The sequence below is a fragment of the Diaphorina citri genome, unplaced genomic scaffold, assembly GCF_000475195.1.
Source record: "Diaphorina citri unplaced genomic scaffold, Diaci psyllid genome assembly version 1.1 scaffold2672, whole genome shotgun sequence".
In the NCBI taxonomy this organism is placed as follows: domain Eukaryota; kingdom Metazoa; phylum Arthropoda; class Insecta; order Hemiptera; family Psyllidae; genus Diaphorina; species Diaphorina citri.
In genome coordinates this window covers 12,955-30,721 of record NW_007380089.1, presented here as the reverse complement: position 1 = coordinate 30,721, position 17,767 = coordinate 12,955, and the positions used below count along the sequence as shown (strand labels likewise).

At 37.7% G+C, this 17,767-nt stretch overlaps 3 protein-coding genes across 5 annotated transcripts; all 3 read left to right on the top strand.

The window, feature by feature from the left end:
- The first annotated feature begins 614 nt into the window (after positions 1–614).
- LOC103519335 (serine/threonine-protein kinase pakE-like) lies at positions 615–4,392 on the top strand. Its single transcript, XM_026830870.1, has 6 exons — positions 615–717; positions 1,071–1,185; positions 1,870–2,031; positions 2,949–3,074; positions 3,413–3,468; positions 4,277–4,392. The coding sequence occupies exons 1-6, from the start codon at positions 711–713 to the stop codon at positions 4,390–4,392; spliced, it is 582 nt and encodes a 193-aa protein (XP_026686671.1). The 5' UTR covers positions 615–710.
- Positions 4,393–6,469: 2,077 nt separating this feature from the next.
- On the top strand, positions 6,470–17,767 carry LOC113471604 (EH domain-binding protein 1-like). Of its 2 annotated transcripts, none has more exons than XM_026830877.1 (4): positions 6,470–6,626; positions 8,083–8,182; positions 8,875–8,948; positions 17,556–17,767. In XM_026830877.1, the coding sequence occupies exons 1-4, from the start codon at positions 6,491–6,493 to the stop codon at positions 17,750–17,752; spliced, it is 507 nt and encodes a 168-aa protein (XP_026686678.1). In that variant the 5' UTR covers positions 6,470–6,490; the 3' UTR covers positions 17,753–17,767. The 2 variants fall into 2 exon arrangements, with proteins under 2 accessions (XP_026686678.1, XP_026686679.1); XM_026830878.1 differs by lacking the exon at positions 6,470–6,626 and adding an exon at positions 7,208–7,284.
- LOC113471603 lies at positions 10,908–15,243 on the top strand. 2 transcript variants are annotated; one of them, XM_026830876.1, is made up of 4 exons: positions 10,908–11,193; positions 13,496–13,582; positions 13,999–14,119; positions 14,968–15,243. In XM_026830876.1, the coding sequence occupies exons 1-4, from the start codon at positions 10,927–10,929 to the stop codon at positions 15,087–15,089; spliced, it is 597 nt and encodes a 198-aa protein (XP_026686677.1). In that variant the 5' UTR covers positions 10,908–10,926; the 3' UTR covers positions 15,090–15,243. The 2 variants fall into 2 exon arrangements, with proteins under 2 accessions (XP_026686677.1, XP_026686676.1); XM_026830875.1 differs by lacking the exon at positions 13,496–13,582 and adding an exon at positions 13,169–13,255 and having other exon boundaries at positions 14,968–15,215.

Below are 17,767 nucleotides of genomic sequence, written 5' to 3'. Positions count from 1 at the left end.
GTGCCATGTGTGAGAATGTGGTACTCATGTATTCTTTTATGCTATACTACATATCAAATGAAATGTCAAATTATTTGTGTTAAAGCAGAGCTTTTCCACAACTTTTTGTGCATATCTTTTTACACTGGTCACTTCTCGATTGAAGTACTCAATTGTCCTCACGAGGCTGAGTGCACCCCAAACTCCAAACTCCAAGCACAGAGCCGAAAAAACTTCGACCCCGCCGGGAATCGAACCCGGGACCTCCAGCGTGAAAGCCTAGTGTGATACTCTCTAGGCCACGAGGCTATCTCCAATAATAAATAATTGAATGGGTTACTTTCTGGTGTTCTTATGTTGTCCTAATATCAGTAGGTTAGGTACATAGAGAATCATGTCTCCTCTTTTCTCGGAAACCATCGTGTCTCTTCTCGCACAATTGAGGAGAGACATACTACGGGTTGGCATGCTACGACACAGACGAGTCATAAGTCTAGCGCGAGTAGAAGTTGTTTCATTGTTTCACGTGACTTTGTGAAGATTATACCTATGAAAGATTGGAAACTGCATTTATTCACATTGATTTTACTTCCTATTTTTCCCAGATGGCTAAGTGAAACTAATTTCTCTATGTTCCAGATGGTTCAATCAAACATAATTTGTCGGAAATATCAGCGCAGATTGATCAACTTACCAATAGTTTGAGTGGATCTGACTTCGCCAGTACCCCCATGAGTGGTAAGTTAACATCGGAATAATTTAATTAGGTACCACAGCAATAAATTTGGGGGCCCAGCACAGTTGCGTCAATGGTAACGCCCTTGCTTGTCATGCAGAAGGTCCCGAGTTCAATTCCCTCGATCGAAAAAAGCACTATATCTTCAATGGTAATTACTTAGGGTTGGATTTTGCAGCCGTCTACGCGCTACTTAAAGTCGTCCGTTTACGCGTGCAGCCAGCCTCAACGTCATTTTGATAATAAGTGAGGACATTATTTGTAAAATACGAAGCGTGCAAAGTTGCTTCAGGAACGTGCTTTACAAAAACGTCTCTAACTGACCCTTACTCTTGGCTTGCATGTGTTTTTCCAGTGGAAAGTATATCCTGGGTGAATAAAGATGATTTGACGCCACAAGCAGAAGATATTCCCACTAGTCCTGACATGACACCCCATCCTCTCCAACCTCAAGTCAAGAAATCTTCTATGTAAGTTAGAACCAATGTTAATTTAGCAGGTCTCAAGAAATCTTCCATGTAAGTTTAGAACCAATGTTCATTTAGCAGGTCTCAAGAAATCTTCTATGTAAGTTTAGAACCAATGTTCATTTAGCAGGTCTCAAGAAATCTTCTATGTAAGTTTAGAACCAATGTTCATTTAGCCAGCCTAGTTAGCTTAGTTGGTGGTGCGTCTGCCTTGTAAGCGCTGGGCCGCGGGTTCGATTCCCGCCCGGGGCGGATTTTATCCTGATGGGATAATGTTCGTTCTCGGAACGGCTGGCTTTCTCCTATCCTGTCTTCCTTCTCTCTTCGGTTTCGGGACGATAAGACCATAGCAGTTACAGTTCCCTCTGTCAAACCTCTTGAAAAAAAAAAAAAATATGTTCATTTAGCAGGAGGTGTCAAGAAATCTTCTATGTAAATTAGAACCAATGTTATTCTAGCAGGTCTCAAATCTTCTATGTAAGTTAGAACCAATGTTCATTTAGCAGGTCTCAAGAAATCTATGTAAGTTAGAACCAATGTGCTAATCTTGTATAATGACTCTGTGCTCAAGTTAGAACCAATGTTCATTTAGCAGGTCTCAAGAAATCTATGTAAGTTAGAACCAATGTGCTAATCTTGTATAATGACTCTGTGCTAATCTTGTGTGTTCTTCTTTTCTTTTTTCAGAAACAATGATAATGTTACAAACTTACGAAACAATTTGCAACCGCTGAACCTAAACGTGAACCATAATAATAACAATAATTCTAATAGCAATAACAATAGTAAGGTAAGTCTCAGTATTTCCGCTAAGGTTTCTATCCAAAGCAATGGAGCAGTTGCAAATGGGTAAAAATTATAAATAAATGGTCGATTCCTATGTAAAAAGTTGGGAAAAATCCAATTTGAGGTCAGTCCAAAGCAATTGTTAGGACACAAAAGAAATTCTCAAACAATGTAGAATAGATCAGTTGCGCTTACTTGGGTGATGTTTCAAAGTCATAGAGCAGGAAAAATGAGGACCAACGGAATTAAAGAAAAGGTTTAAAATAGGTCGAATAACCCTTTTTTTTATGAACTCTACAGGCACCTTGATTTTTCTGTCTACAGGTAGTCTGGTTTCAAGTAGTGTTTCTTTTGTTCTCCTGATTTGAAAGGATGATATTGGTCTTGCAAATCTTGTATTTCTATTATCTTAAGGGAGATTAGATTCTAAAAGATATGAGAATGAGTCATTCGTTCAAGAGCAGCTTTGCAGAAGTTGCAGCCTGTAGTAGTCCCAGTCCGTGCCCTTACCCCTCGTTGTAGTAGGGTAGGGGGTAGGGGTAACAAGGTACCTCGGTAATCTTTTCCTTACCGAAGGCAAAGGCCATAAAAAGTCAGTTCTTCAGTTGTCTGTTGTTCTTACATAGTAGTGATATGAGATTTAGTTTAGTTTGTTTACCTATTGTACAGTTTTGTGATTAAAAGGTTAGCAATTACTTCAAATAGAAAGAAAATCGCAAAGAAAGAGTTTCAGTCACCTTTGGCGGGGGTTTAGGTGATAAATACCTATGTTGCCCCTTCAATTGCATAAGTGCGGGATTGGCCAAATCCCGCGCGGGATCCCGCGGGATTGGAAACGTGCGGGATTTGCGACCCCTACCACTACACCACCGAGGTAGGTATCGGCCTTGGAATTAAAAAAAGTTCTCAGACGATGAACATCGGCCCTGCTCAATTAGAATGTAAACTATAATTCCATTTCTTTACGATAATAATTTCAGAAATTCCAACACAAGTGCCAGTAGAACAGTAGAGACACCATCACCCACCAATACTAAGCCTCCCCTTATGTCCCGTAGACAATTGACAGATCCATTCGGTTCTGACGAAGAAGAAGAAAACCACAAGTAAGTCGATACATATTTCTTGCTAGTGCACTTGGCTGATTTTTTTTTTTTTTTTTTTTTTTTTTTTTTTTTCTTAAGAGGTTGATAGAAGGAACTGTAACTGCTAAGGTGCTTATCGGTCCGAGAAGCAAAGAGAGAAGGAAGGCAGGATTAGGAGAAAGCCAGTCGTTTGCCGAGAAACGGACCTTAGGTCTATTTAGATAAATCCGCCCGTGGGCGCGGAATCTAACCTGTAACCTATGCGCTTCAAGGCAGGCTTTTCCAGTCCGTATGCAAAGTAGTCATGAATAAGCGATTATCCTTATGTAATTTCTTTCTCTCCCTGCTTTTGTTTTCAGTCTTGAGGAGCGGTGTATACCGACCAATACTGGAATGCAAGAATCTGTAGTCACGAGTATTCTGTGACGTCACAAGTATTCCGAGGTAAGTAACATCTACTAATCATCATTTGTATATTTGGATCCGATTTACGTCTACTCTTATGCAGTTGATGAGATTGTTGATTTTATATTATTTTGAAATCCCTGTTTTACACTTTGACAATTAAGACCTACCAGCTTAGTAATAAATATTTAAAGACGCCAATCCTCCGCGCCCCAGTTTGGGGTTTCATATTAACTAGACATCATCAAAATACAAGTTTGACATGACTCACAATATAGCTTTAGTTTATACTCAGAAATTATTGCTTTATCACTGAAAAATAACAGGTTTGCATTTTGATCTAATTATAGCTTGATTGCAGAGCACCGCACTGCCTTCAGCTTCACGGTTCTCAAAATAGTAGTTTTGAGGTAAGAAAAACTCAGTAGAAATATGGATGCTCCTCACCACAAAGATGCTAAAGTTGCGTGGTTACGCGCTCGCAATATACTACAGAAATATGTCGTACGCGTCACCATCGACCTTCGTTGACAACTTAACCAGATAATACGATCGCGGTCGCGCGTTCGATCTATCGATCTTATGCACATGAAAATACGGCTCCGCTACTCCTACTCAAAAATAGTTTCGGTTTCATATTCAAAATATAGTTTTGGTTTTTAAAGAATGCATTACTTTTATGGTTTCTATGCTCGAAATATAGGTTTGATTCATGAGTAATGTTTTGGATTCATCTAATACAATGATGTTTCGCTTTGGCTCTCTCGTGTGGGTTTTGTCACGCAGCGGTTAAAATCACGTCAGATTATCAACTCAAGAACTGCGCGAGCATCTGTTGGAACAGGCCGACGTGGACGTGGACAACCAAGAAACGTGGACCAGTTCTAAGAACGTGACAACAATACGAGTGCTAAGTCCCCCCGTGCACAGGTAACGGTCGAATAAGGTCCATTCAAAATGCTTTTCCTATGACGAAACATATTTCGTTTTATTCTTTGAAGATCCGGGAAAAAAAAAATCCCAACTCTAGCGTTTGGGTTGGGTTGAAGGGCTGAGCAGAGGCGTGGGATATCCTCGCAATTAAAGGCCTAAAATAATTAATGAATTATAAAAACAAGATCCATTCACTCATTCACATTTCATATTACACACTATCGCTCTTCGTAATTACATAAGAGTCTCACTTGTGACTTCCTCAAGGGTAGTTTGGTTCCTCTCTTGAGAAGCAAGAATGCTCATTATTATCTACTGCGGACCTTTTCTAGTATCAACTTATCAATTGTGATCTTTTAGACATAGGGGTAAAATAGATTATGAAACTAGTTCGTATGTTTTAACCGGAACGAATTGTTGGGATTTAGGTTTAGCAAGCATGCTCTTAACACATAAATGCTCTCTTTTTCCCGAAGTCTCATCCCCCATAGGGGCTATTGGCCTTTTTTTACATGGGAAAAAAAGACCAAACGGAGTACAGTAGAACCTCGGATTACTTTCAACTAATTGAGGACCGAGGGTATTGAAAAACTTGAAAGTCCTATAAAACAATGAAAAAAAGGGGGCAAAATTTAGTTACAAAAAAGAAACACAATGGAGTTAATTAAATACCCTATTTTGAACTGATTTTGGTGAGTTGAAAAATAACCGAGGTTTCCTACTTTATACCTTAATCGTCAGTCTCAAGCATTAGACTAACAGGCAAATTTTCTTCTTATTCTCCCGGGGCGCAGGATGAGGATATGGGTAAGGACAGCAGATGTTACCGAGAGAGAGCTCCGCAGACCTGATAGCAGAAGCTAGAGCGGGCGTTGTACCTATGTCTATCTCCCTCGCATGAAATCCATCCTTTGAGAAAGCAGAACAGTTGTGTCCCAATACCCAACGACACGAGAACTAAAACGTTGGTATGTATGTCCCAACTACCAACGAGATTGAACTAACGTGGTTATTGTATTCCAAACTACCCAACGAGAGGAACTAACCGTAGGTAATGTATGTCCCAACTACCCAACGAGAGAACTAACGTGAGGTCATGTAGTGTCCCAAACTACCCAACGAGAGAACTAACGTGTAGTATGTCCGAACTAGCCCAACGAGAGAACTAACCGTCGGTGATGTATGTCCAACTACCCAACGATTGAGAACTACGTGGGTATGTATGTCCCAACTACCCCAACGAGCAGAACTAACAGTGGTATGTATGTCCAACTACCAACGAGAGAGACATAACCGTGTATGTATGTCAAAAAAAAAAAAAAAAAAAAAAAAAAAAAAAAGATATTTGTCCATTGCTATTAGAATGGTATCTGGACTATACTTGTTCGTTGTTATTTCCCAGAGGGATGAGCCTGTTAAACAGTCTGCTCCCCTACACTCATTCTCTTCTCTCATGCAGAGACATATCCGCACTGAGGCATCAAATCAAACAGCGTAAGGTCTTGTACTTACATTATGGCACCTCTCTTCGGCCTCATCAGTAGGATTTCTATTCGCTACATTGTACTGAGATTTGTCACGACTGTTCGACTTTTTCGATGAGCAAACTCACTGGGTCGCCCTCCGGGGAATTTTCCACTTTTGTCGATAGCCTTCACTGGGTCCGCGGAAGCTTTGGTACGGGTTAATGGAAATTGAATTTTCTGTCTGTTTGAAATTGAATTTTTCTTTCCTATAGGATAAGGAAAGTAAAAAAAAAAAAAAAAATTCCAATCAATAAGCATTGGAATGAGAAACTAGTAATTCAAATTAGAGAGAACTTTTTTTTTTTTTTTTTTGCTTTCTTTTAAGTGGCAGGGTTCTCCTAGAGGACTTCATTCGGACAGGAGAGTAAAAAAAAAAGAACGATACTTTTTTGCCGTTGCGATTTCAGATTTGCTTTTTTTTACTTTACTTTTTGAACTTTTTACGTAAGAATTGACTTTTCCGTCTTTTTTTCGAAATTCACACCCTTCCTTTTGTACTTGAAATTTACTTCTGTCCTTATAATGGAACACTTTGTTCTACGCTGACAGAATCTAAATAAAGCACTACTTGTAATGTTCTTATTTCAGAACAAGGACGCGGAATACAATTACCTTCAGAATGAACTCGAGGCCCTGGAGCGCGAACAGAAACAAATCGACAAGCAAGCCGGCATTCTGGAGAAAGAATTGAGAAGAGTCATGGAAACAGGTAAGTCACTTGCTTCCTCTCAAACTAGAATTCTCGACAGAGCTCGTTCCCACTTGTCATGAGATCAACACTTGATTAACTGAGATTAACACACAATTTTTACTTTCTATTATTTACGAATGTCCTGTAGGCAAAGTAATTTAAATGAGAGTGTTCCCACTACACACGACACGATTTTTTTTATTATTTTTTTTTTACGACAAGTGGAAACCGGCGTTTAACTTTTCGAGGAATATTTGAAAATCCAGGTTTGACAGAAATTGTTATGTCTGCCTTGAGTTTTTGCTTTATTGCTGCTTTTATTTGTGAAATTCCCTGATATCCTTGTAAAAATAAAAATATAGCTTGGTAGCATTTGCTTTCTCATTTTCATTTGTAATGTACCATATCTTGCTACACATTCCCATGTTTCTTTTAAACCTTCAATCAACACCTTGCTGTTCCTTAATTATTACCTTACGTTAACAATTTCTTCCCAATTAACAATAGTTCATTAACCAATTTTACTGTCTTCTTCTTTTCCCTTCAAAAAAACTAACAAAACTGTCTCCTTGTCCAATATTCCTTCGCTTTCTAGGACATCCGAAGAGAATTACCTGTTTGTTTCTACATCCTCTACGTATGTTAGCGCGTCCATCTGTGTCTAACTGTAAGAAAGGTAACCCAATACAAAGCCCAGGTTCTAAAGTGGAAAGGTAACCTTAAAGTCAGACGGAACCAGGGATTTTTTTACGGGGCTGTGTCTTTATTTTCGTGATTTTTTTTTCTTTTTTTTTTTTCTCAGAGATCAACAAAAACTTTAACTGTGCTACCTGTGCTCGTACTGTTTCGTCCCTTTTTAATAATTTTTTTCATGTCGTAAACCATAAACAAATTCGTTTACAGTAAAGGAATGTACATTTACATAATTTATTATTTTATTTTTTTATTATTATTATTTTACTTTCTATTACTACAGTATAGCGAGCTATACTAGTAAGTAATGAAAGTAGTTTTTTTTTCTCCAAAATATGCAAAGTTCGAAGTGAAAAGGTGTTTTTGGAATAGATACCTGGGAATAATATGTTAACATGTCATGATGTGTTGTTTTTGTGTTCGTCTTTTTACAGCTAGTTCACAATTTCACATTCACACTGCACGAAACGATTTTATTATTATTATTTTAATGGAAAGAGGACAAAAACAGATCTACCAGCGTAACAGACAGACGGAAATGTTTGTGACGCCAGGTACTGGTGTTTTTGGAATAGATACCTGGGAATAATATGTTAACATGTCATGATGTGTTGTTTTTGTGTTCGTCTTTTTACAGCTAGTTCACACTGCACGAAACGATTTTATTATTCTTATTTTAATGAAAAGAGGACAAAAACAGATCTATCTGTGTAACAGACAGACGGAAATGTTTGTGACGCTAGGCACGTATGTAACATTGTTTGATCTTTGCTGATAACAGGTGCAGATAGAGATAGAGAGGAGGCTCTGATGTCCAGATGGTTTACACTAGTCAATAAGAAGAATGCTTTGCTGCGGAGACAAATGCAACTCAATATTCTGTAAGTCTTTATCCTTGGATTCAGTTCAATCTTATTTGTTGTTTTTAAATCTAATTCAAAGAGATCCCATGTGTAATTTGTTAGCGACATGGGCTTATCCAGTCCTTGCCGACAGTATAAATAATTCTAATCCAGAAGTAAGAAGTCCTAAAGTTACATATCACACTTTGAATTGTGATTTATTGGGCTAAACTAAGATTCCCGGGAGAGATTGGTTCTTAGTTGCTCCTAAAAAAAGTACATGGCCATTTTAGAAAAAAAAAAGAAAAAAAAATCGGGAGAACCTTTTTTACTCACTTTGCTGCGGAGACAAATGCAACTCAATATTCTGTAAGTCTTTATCCTTGGATTCAGTTCAATCTTATTTGTTGTTTTTAAATCTAAATCAAAGAGCCCGTGTGTAATTTGTTAGCGACATGGGCTTATCCAGTCCTTGCCGACACTATAAATAATTCTAATCCAGAAGTAAGAAGTCCTAAAGTTACATGTCACACTTTGAATTTTGATTTATTGGGCTAAACTAAGATTACCGGAAGAGATCGGTTCTTAGTTGCTCCTAAAAAAAAGTACATGGCCATTTTAGAACAAAAAAATCGGGAGAACCTTTTTTACTCTTTTTCCAGCGTTCTTTCAGATTTTCTCATCGTTCTTTTAGATTTTCTTACATTTCGAAACTATGTTTTTGATTGCAGTGAAAAAGAAGACGACTTAGAAAGGAAATTCGAATTACTCAATCTAGAACTGAGGAGTATCCTTTCTATTGAAGGTAAGACTGTAAGACCCTCTTTTTCCATCCTGTAATAGTACAAAAAAAAAAAAACAAAGACATAAAATGGGAAAAAATCTAAAGGAATAAAATTATTCTTTAGTCTATACTCGACCTATGCTTGCATACTGAGATGCTTGACCAGAAATCCACAACAGTGTAAGTTAAGGGTGATTGTTTGCAAACCAAATATATTATTTAATTCTTGTTATCTTGTTTCATAAGATTTGAATGAGAAGGAATAATAAAGTTCACAACTGAGGTACCTGGAAATTGTTGACTAAAAATGCCAACCCCACTTGAGTGGGAAAAGGTAAAGAAGAAGATGTTTCATAAATGTTTTTTTCCAAAATAAATCAATCACCAAAATGAAGGAAAAATTAATCTAATTTTGGACTATGATTATTTCAGGGATGAAGATATGCAGAGCATTGCTAGTCTGATGAGCACAAATAACAACAGTGATATTGCCCCACTAGAAGATTTTGATGAAGAAGAGGAATACGATGGTGAGTTTATCAATGTGGCATGTTCTTTGTGTCAAAGGCATATCACAACACTGAAAGAAAGAAAAAAAAAGCAACAATAATTGCAAATACTTATTTAGACTGCCAATGTAGGACTGAAAAATCCTTTTTTGTCAGCAGCAGCAAAAAAATATCTAAAATTGGCTTATAAGTTCACATGTTGTTGGTAGAAAAGACAGGAAGTTGAAGGGCCTGGTAAGAACAAACGGGCTTCAGAACCGAAATCAGTGCTTTAAGTACTACTTGAGACTTAAATGGGAGAGGAAAAGGTAAAAAAATGAGAATTATACGACATCCAATGTAAAAATTTTATTGCAATATGTTATTGTACCATTTGAATGGGTCACATGAAAACATAATTATATGTAGAATGTAGAGAGTAGACGAATCATATTGTGTTAGTATTAGCAGAGGCAATGTAGGTACTCCATGTACTAAGAGAGATAGACAGAATGATATTGTGTTGGTATTAGCAGAGGCAATGTACTGCATGTGTCTAGGTCATTGATTTCTGGTTAATGGATTTTAATTGAGCGTTGTCAGCATGATTTACAGTACAGTGTGTTTAGTAAATTTCATATTTCTGTGCAGTTCTGGGTACCTTTTTCGTTATTTTACATTATCGAGGGAAAGGTATTCATTTGTTTTTAATGCAAATTTTGATTTATTTTTCTAATTTATTATTGATGGTTCAATAGACCCACGCGATCTGTGTCGTAGCATGCCCATCCCGTAGTATGTCTCTCATCAGATGAGCGAGAATAGACACAACAGTGTTCATTTAGATCCCAGTTAAATGCTTGATTAACACGAGAATTGTAGAAAGTAACCCAGACAAACTAGCTGTCATGACCTATCTGTACCAGCTCAGAGCGCACTTTACCGGTAAGTACCAGCTGCTCTCGGTATATCCCGTGTTGAAGAACCAGCGGATATGGATCTCCTAGCTGTACCAGACAAACTAGCTGTCATGACCTATCTGTACCAGCTCAGAGCACACTTTACCGGTAAGTACCAGCTGCTCTCCGTATATCCCGTGTTATAGAACCAGCGGATATGGATCTCCTAGCTGTACCAGACAAACTATCTGTCACGACCTATCTGTACCAGCTCAGAGCATACTTTACCGGTAAGTACTACTTTGCCCGGTAAGTACTACTTTGCCTGGTTGACTGCGGTTCTAGAGACCTTCAACAATCCACTTGGAGGTGAATCCACTTGAAGGCAAAAGAGAGGAAAGTAAAAGAGAAAACTATAATTAATCTTTTTGATATCTATGTTTGTACCTACTTATTGTGTTATAATGTTCTATTTTATCCCCATGTGTGGCACAAGCTCCGGCTTTTACGGATGGGTATACCATTTGTTGAACATTTATTTGGTAATTTTGGTAATTTTTATTTGTTCCATGATCCTCGCATGAACCCAACGAGAGAACTAACGTGGTATGTATGTCCCAACTACCCAACGAGAGAACTAACGTGGTATGTATGTCCCAACTTCCCAACGAGAGAACTAACGTGGTATGTATGTCCCAACTACCCAACGAGAGAACTAACGTGGTATGTATGTCCCAACTACCCAACGAGAGAACTAACGTGGTATGTATGTCCCAACTACCCAACGAGAGAACTAATGTGGTATGTATGTCCCAACTACCCAACGAGAGAACTAACGTGGTATGTATGTCCCAACTACCCAACGAGAGAACTAACGTGGTATGTATGTCCCAACTACCCAACGAGAGAACTAATGTGGTATGTATGTCCCAACACATCATAAATTTCAGGCGGAATTGTTACAAATTAAAACAAACAAAAATTAGACATCTTCTCACTTCTACCAGTGCAAAATTCATGCCAGCTTAGTTGACTTCAAAGAAAGCGCGCCTCCTTTGTAAGCGCTAGAACGCAGGTTCGTTCTCCGAATGGCTGGATTTTTAGTCCGTCCTTCCTTCATTATTACAATAGTAATAAAAAGGTATAAGGGACGGACTATTGTATTCACTTCGGTCTCGTCTGTCACTGTCTGTCCCCATAGAAGGACTTATCCAAACCTGGTCGACCTATACAGGGTGGTTCGTGATTTGCGAACCACGCTTATATCTCAGAAACGGCTGGGAATTAAGGAATGAAATAAACGGCATCATGTAGATGAAATTTTGATGATTAAAATGGCATTTTTTAAATTTGCAATTTCTTTTGCAAAACGGCCCATTTTTTGCCAAATATAGGTCACTCTTATGGAAACCCCCATTTTTTATTTAATTATTGGAATCAGCATAAAATTTTAATTGAAAAAATGTATTCACTCGAAAAAAATTGCTCTACAAAAATTCTGTACACTGTGAGAAAGAAAAACAATTTCTTAATTATTTCTTTAGTTTTTGTATTATTCACTTAACTATTTCAACAACAATCAACAACAACAAACAAATTTATAAAAGCTGTTCAAAATGAGATCCATTTCTTTGTACACAGTAACGCATTGTTCGCTCTAACTCAGGACCAACTGCGTTGTTTATCATATCTGGGGTCACTGACGCACACAAAATCGCGATTTGTGCAAATTTTTGTAGAGCAAATTTTTTCGAGTGAAAAATTTTTCAATTAAAATTTTATGCTGATTCCAAAAATTAAATAAAAAATAGGGGTTCCCATAAGAGTGACCTATATTTGGCAAAAAATGGGCCATTTTGCAAAAAAAATTGCAAATTTAAAAAAAGCCATTTTAATCATCAAAATTTCATCTACACGATGCCTTTTATTTCATTCCTTAATTCCCAGCCGTTTCTGAGATATAAGCGTGGTTCGCAAATCACGAACCACCCTGTACATATATATAGAAATGTGTCACTGCACTGAAGCCCTTCTCAAACAGGTATGTTGTTGGAAAGGCAAGTAATAACCACTTGGCCTTATTCCATAGGTCTCGACAAGTTTCTTTTCCTTGAGGCCAGAACTTTTCATACTCATACGAATTGAACAGAGCTTCTTTTCAACATCATACTTGATGTCCATCAATGATTTTTGAATAGATTCAGGGACCAAGGATTGTCCGCTGTGGATGGATTCAAAACCCACTTCTAATGTTGTTCGGTCTTGACCAGTTCTCTTTTCGCCCCCAGAAATCGGAAATCGCCCCCGTTCAGAATCGCTACTCTAAATGGTTACTAAAGGATTTTTTTTCACATTTTCTCACACAAATGAGGTCTGATCTTGAAATTTGTCGCGACGACCTATGAACTTAAAGCGAGAAAGTTTTAGATAACACTTCAGTCGTTATTTTAAGACCGGACGTGTGTTAAGCTACGCCGAGCAAGGCCAATAAATGGATGGGTGACTTGAACCTTATATTGGGAATAAAGGGAGAACGGGCTCTAGTCTTGATTTTAAATCATTACATGAAAGTAAAATCGAAAAATCAAATCAAGAATAATAATAAACTGAATATTAAACAAATTAGGTAGGTACATAGGTACTAATTTTCTTTAATCACGATCGAATAAACTACGGGCTAAAAAATTTCCGGAGGGACGGACCCAGCTTGTTCCTATCTTGTCCTCTTTCCCTCTTGGATTTCAGTACGATAAGACTCCCGGTGTAACAGTTCCCTCTATCAAACCTCTTCAAAAAAGATATTTGTCCATTGCTATTTCTGAATATCTGATATACTTGTTCGTTGTTATTTCAGACGGATAGTCCTGTCAAACAGTCATCTCCCCTACACTCATTCTCTTCTCTCATGCAGAGAATATCTCCTGAGCATCAAATCAAACAGGTAAGTCTTGTACTCTACATTATGCCACCTCTCTTCGCCTTATCATAGATTTCTATTGTACATTGTACTGAGATGTCACGACTGGTTCGACTTTTTCGAGAGGCCCTTCAAAATTAAACTCGGAAATTTTATTTTCATTTGATTCTGTGATCATTTTGCTTGATGTCACTCTTTATGCTTTCTGTTTCTAATGGTGGGTCCAGACTTGTGCAATGCAATACTTGTTCGTTGTTATTTCAGACGGATAGTCCTGTTAAACAGTCATCTCCCCTACACTCATTCTCTTCTCTCATGCAGAGAATATCCCCTGAGCATCAAATCAAACAGGTAAGTCTTGTACTCTACATTATGCCACCTCTCTTCGCCTCATCATAGATTTCTATTGTACATTGTACTGAGATGTCACGACTGGTTCGACTTTTTCGAGAGCAAACTCACTGGGTCCCCTCCGGAATTTTCCACTTTTGTCGATGCCTCACTGGGTCCCAAGCTTTGGTACGGTTAATGAAAATTGAATTTTCTGTCTGTTCAAGATACTTTTTTGTCGTTGCAATTTCAGATTTGCTTTTTTTTACTTTACTTTTTGAACTTTTTACGTAAGAATTGACTTTTCCTTCTTTTTTTTCCGAAATTCACACCCTTCCTTTTGTACTTGAAATTTACTTCTGTACTTATTCTGGAACAATTTGTTCTACGCTGACAGAATCTAAATAAAGCCACTACTTGTAATGTTCTTATTTCAGAACAAGGACGCGGAATACAACTACCTTCAGAATGAACTCGAGGCCCTGGAGCGAGAACAGAAACAAATCGACAAGCAAGCCGGCATTCTGGAGAAAGAATTGAGAAGAGTCATGGAAACAGGTAAGTCACTTGCTTCCTCTCAAACTAGAATTCTCTACAGAGCTCATTCCCACTTGTCATGAGATCAACACTTGATTAACTGAGATTAACACACAAAATTTTTACGAATGTCCTGTAATTTCTTGCTTTTTTTTTTTTTTGGGTTTTTTTTTTTTTTTTTTTTTTTTTTTTTTTTCTTTTCTTTTTAAAGAGGTTTGATAGAAGGAACTGTAACTGCTAAGGTCTTATCGTCCCGAAAGCAAAGAGAGAAGGAACGCAGGATAGGAGAAAGCCAGTCGTTCCGAGAACGGACCTTAGCTATTTAGGATAAAATCCGCCCCGGGCGGGAATCTAACCTGTAACCTAGCGCTTGCAAGGCAGGCTTTTCAGTCCTATGCAAGTAGTATGAATAAGCATTATCCTTTGTAATTTCTACACACGACATTTTTTTTTTTTTTTTTTTTTTTTTTTTTTTTTACGACAAGTGGAAACCGGCGTTTAACTTTTCGAGGAATTTTTGAAAATCCAGGTTTGACAGAAATTATTATGTCTGCCTTGAGTTTTTGCTTTATTGCTGCTTTTATTTTTGAAATTCCCTGATATCCTTGTGAAAATATAGCTTGGTAGCATTTGCTTTCTCATTTTCATTTGTAATGTACCACATCTTGCTACACATCCCCATGTTTCTTTTAGTCCTTCAATCAATGTTCCTTAATTACCTTACTGTTCCTTAATTATTACCTTACGTTAACAATTTCTTCCCAATTAATAATAGTTCATTAACCAATTTTACTGTCTTCTTCCTCTTCTTTTCCCTTCAAAAAAACTAACAAAACTGTCTCCTTGTCCAACATTCCTTCGCTTTCTAGGACATCCGAAGAGAATTACCTGTTTGTTTCTACATCCTCTACGTATGTTAGCGCGTCCATCTGTGTCTAACTGTAAGAAAGGTAACCCAATACAAAGCTCAGGTTCTATCGTCTGTGTCTAACTGTAAGAAAAGAAAGGTAACCCAATACAAAACCCAGGTTCTAAAGTGGAAAGGTAACCTTAAAGTCAGACGGAACCAGGGATTTTTTTACGGGGCTGTGTCTTTATTTTCGTGATTTTTTTTTCTTTTTTTTTTTTCTCAGAGATCAACAAAAACTTTAACTGTGCTACCTGTGCTCGTACTGTTTCGTCCCTTTTTAATAATTTTTTTCATGTCGTAAACCATAAAGATAGTTCTGTGACGTCACAAGTATCCGAGGTAAGTAACATCTACTAATCATCATTTTGTATATTTGATCCGATTACGTCACTCTTATGCAGTTGATGAGATTTGTGATTTTATTATTATTTTGAAATCCTGTTTTACACTTTGACAATTAAGACCTACCAGCTAGTAATAAATATTTAAAGACGCCTAATCATCCGCGCCAGTTTGGGTTTCATATTATTAACAGACATACATAAATACATACATGACCCGTCCATATTTCCCTTTTATATATATAGATTTTGGTTTCATACTTAAAATATTACTTTAATTTTCATGCTGAAAATATGGTTTGATTGCATACTCAAAATATTGTTATGGTTTCATACTCAAAATATAGTTTTGGTTTTATACTCAAAATACGGGTTTGCTTTCATACTAATGTTTTGGTTTCATATACTCCTCAAAATATTTTATGCTCAAAATATACGTTTTATTTCCTACTCAAAAATAGTTTTGGGTTTCATATTCAAAATATAGTTTTGGTTTTAAAATGCATTACTTTTATGCTCAAAATATAGGTTTGATTTCGTACTAATGTTTTGGCTTCATACTAATACAATGCATGTTTTGCTTTGGCTCTCTCGTGTGGTTTTTGTCACGCAGCGGTTAAAATCACGTCATGATCAACTCAAGGAACGTGCGCGACATCTGTTGGAACAGGCGCGACGTGACGTGACAACCAAGAACGTGACCAGTTCTAAGAACGTGATCAACAATACGAGTGCTAAATCCCCTGTGCCACAGGTAACGTGAATAAGTCCATTCAAAATGCTTTCCAATACGAAACATATTTCGTATTCTTTGAAGATCGGCAAAAAAAACTCCCAACTCTACAGTTTGGGTTGGGTTGAAGGGCTGACAGAGTGGAAATCCTGCAATTAAAGCCTAAAATAATTAATAAAGTCTCACTTGTGACCTCAAGGTGTTTGGTTCCTCTCTTGAGAACAGAATGCTATTATTACCTACTGCGACCTTTTTATATCAACTTATCAATTGTGATCTTTTAGACATAGGGAAAATAAGAATTATGAAACTAGTTCTATGTTTTAACGGAACGATTTTGGATTTAGTTCAGCAAGCATGCTCTTAACACATAATGCTCTTTTTCCCCGAAGATTCTCATCCCCATAGGCTATTGGCTTTTTTCTACATGGAAAAAAAGACAGTAGAACCTCGATTATTTCAACTAATTGGGACCGAGGGTAGTTGAAATAATTGAAAGTCCGTATAAAACAATGAAAAAGGGGGCAAAATTTAGATACAAAAAAGAACAAAATGGTTAATAAATACCCTATTTCGAACTGATTTTGGAGTTGAAATAACCGAGGTTCTACTGTATACCCTAATCGTCAATCTCAAGCATTGGATAACAGCAACATTTTCTCTTATTCTCCCCGGCAGGATGAGGAAGGTAGACAGCAGATGTTACGAGAGAGAGCTCGCAGACTGATAGCAGAAGCTAGAGCGGGCGTTGTACCTAGTCTATCTCCCTCGCATGAGAATCATCCTTTGAGAAAGCAGAACAGTGAATCTGACGAATGCGAACGTTTTTCATGTATCCGAGAAACGCACATCAAAGACATTCGCCAGAAAACCGCCAACCTCTCGGATACCCAGTACCCACAATGACGAATGCGAACGTTTTTCATGTATCCGAGAATTTTTGTACCGATACTCAACTAGTAATGGCCTATAGTAGGTACCATATTAAAAACTGAAGTGAAGGGAACAAGAGTTTTCAATAATTATTACAGAAGTTGGAGATTACTAAGAATATCTTTCTGATATGAGTTTCAAGACTTATAATTGCCAGCCTAGTTAGCTTAGTTGGTAGTGCGTCTGCCTTGTAAGCGCTAGGCCGTGGGTTCGATTCCCGCCCGGGGCGGATTTTATCCTGATGGGATAATGTTCGTTCTCGGAACGGCTGGCTTTCTCCTATCCTGTCTTCCTTCTCTCTTCGATTTCAGGACGATAAGACCATAGCAGTTACAGTTCCCTCTGTCAAACCTCTTAAAAAAAAAAAAATCTCCTGTCCTTTATATTCCCTTAACTCTCCCATGAACTAAGCACAACTGAATTCCTGTCCAGCTTTGGAAGCCAGCAGTTCCACTGAAGAAATATGTTGTGACACGCGTAGGAAAATGACCTAATGATCAATGTCCTGACAACATACGTATTTTCTACTTTCGTTTCCAGAATGGCAAAAGACCGAGGACCAGAAGAAGCGAGAAAGCCTGCTCCTATCCGAACTGGTGAACATTGTGAACAAGCGAGATGAACTGGTGCATCATTTAGACTCTCAGGAGCGTGCTATAGAAGATGATGATGAGATAGAGAGAGACGTGAGTCGGGCTGGAATGGGCCAGAGAAACAAGAACTGTGTCATCCAGTAGAGAGTAGAACGAAAC

Excerpts from the sequence above, each read along its gene's own strand:
- LOC103519335 (XM_026830870.1), top strand. Across the intron at positions 1,186-1,869 it reads CAAGTCAAGAAATCTTCTAT|AAACAATGATAATGTTACAA; the intron begins GTAAGTTAGAAC and ends TTCTTTTTTCAG. Across the intron at positions 3,469-4,276 it reads GCAAGAATCTGTAGTCACGA|AACTGCGCGAGCATCTGTTG; the intron begins GTATTCTGTGAC and ends TATCAACTCAAG.
- LOC113471604 (XM_026830877.1), top strand. The coding sequence starts at position 6,491 with ATGTTCTTATTTCAGAACAAGGACGCGGAATACAATTACCTTCAGAAT. Across the intron at positions 6,627-8,082 it reads GAGAAGAGTCATGGAAACAG|GTGCAGATAGAGATAGAGAG; the intron begins GTAAGTCACTTG and ends TGCTGATAACAG. Across the intron at positions 8,183-8,874 it reads CAAATGCAACTCAATATTCT|TGAAAAAGAAGACGACTTAG; the intron begins GTAAGTCTTTAT and ends TTTTGATTGCAG.
- LOC113471603 (XM_026830876.1), top strand. The coding sequence starts at position 10,927 with ATGTCCCAACTACCCAACGAGAGAACTAACGTGGTATGTATGTCCCAA. Across the intron at positions 11,194-13,495 it reads CCAACGAGAGAACTAACGTG|ACGGATAGTCCTGTTAAACA; the intron begins GTATGTATGTCC and ends TTGTTATTTCAG. Across the intron at positions 13,583-13,998 it reads CTGAGCATCAAATCAAACAG|AACAAGGACGCGGAATACAA; the intron begins GTAAGTCTTGTA and ends TTCTTATTTCAG.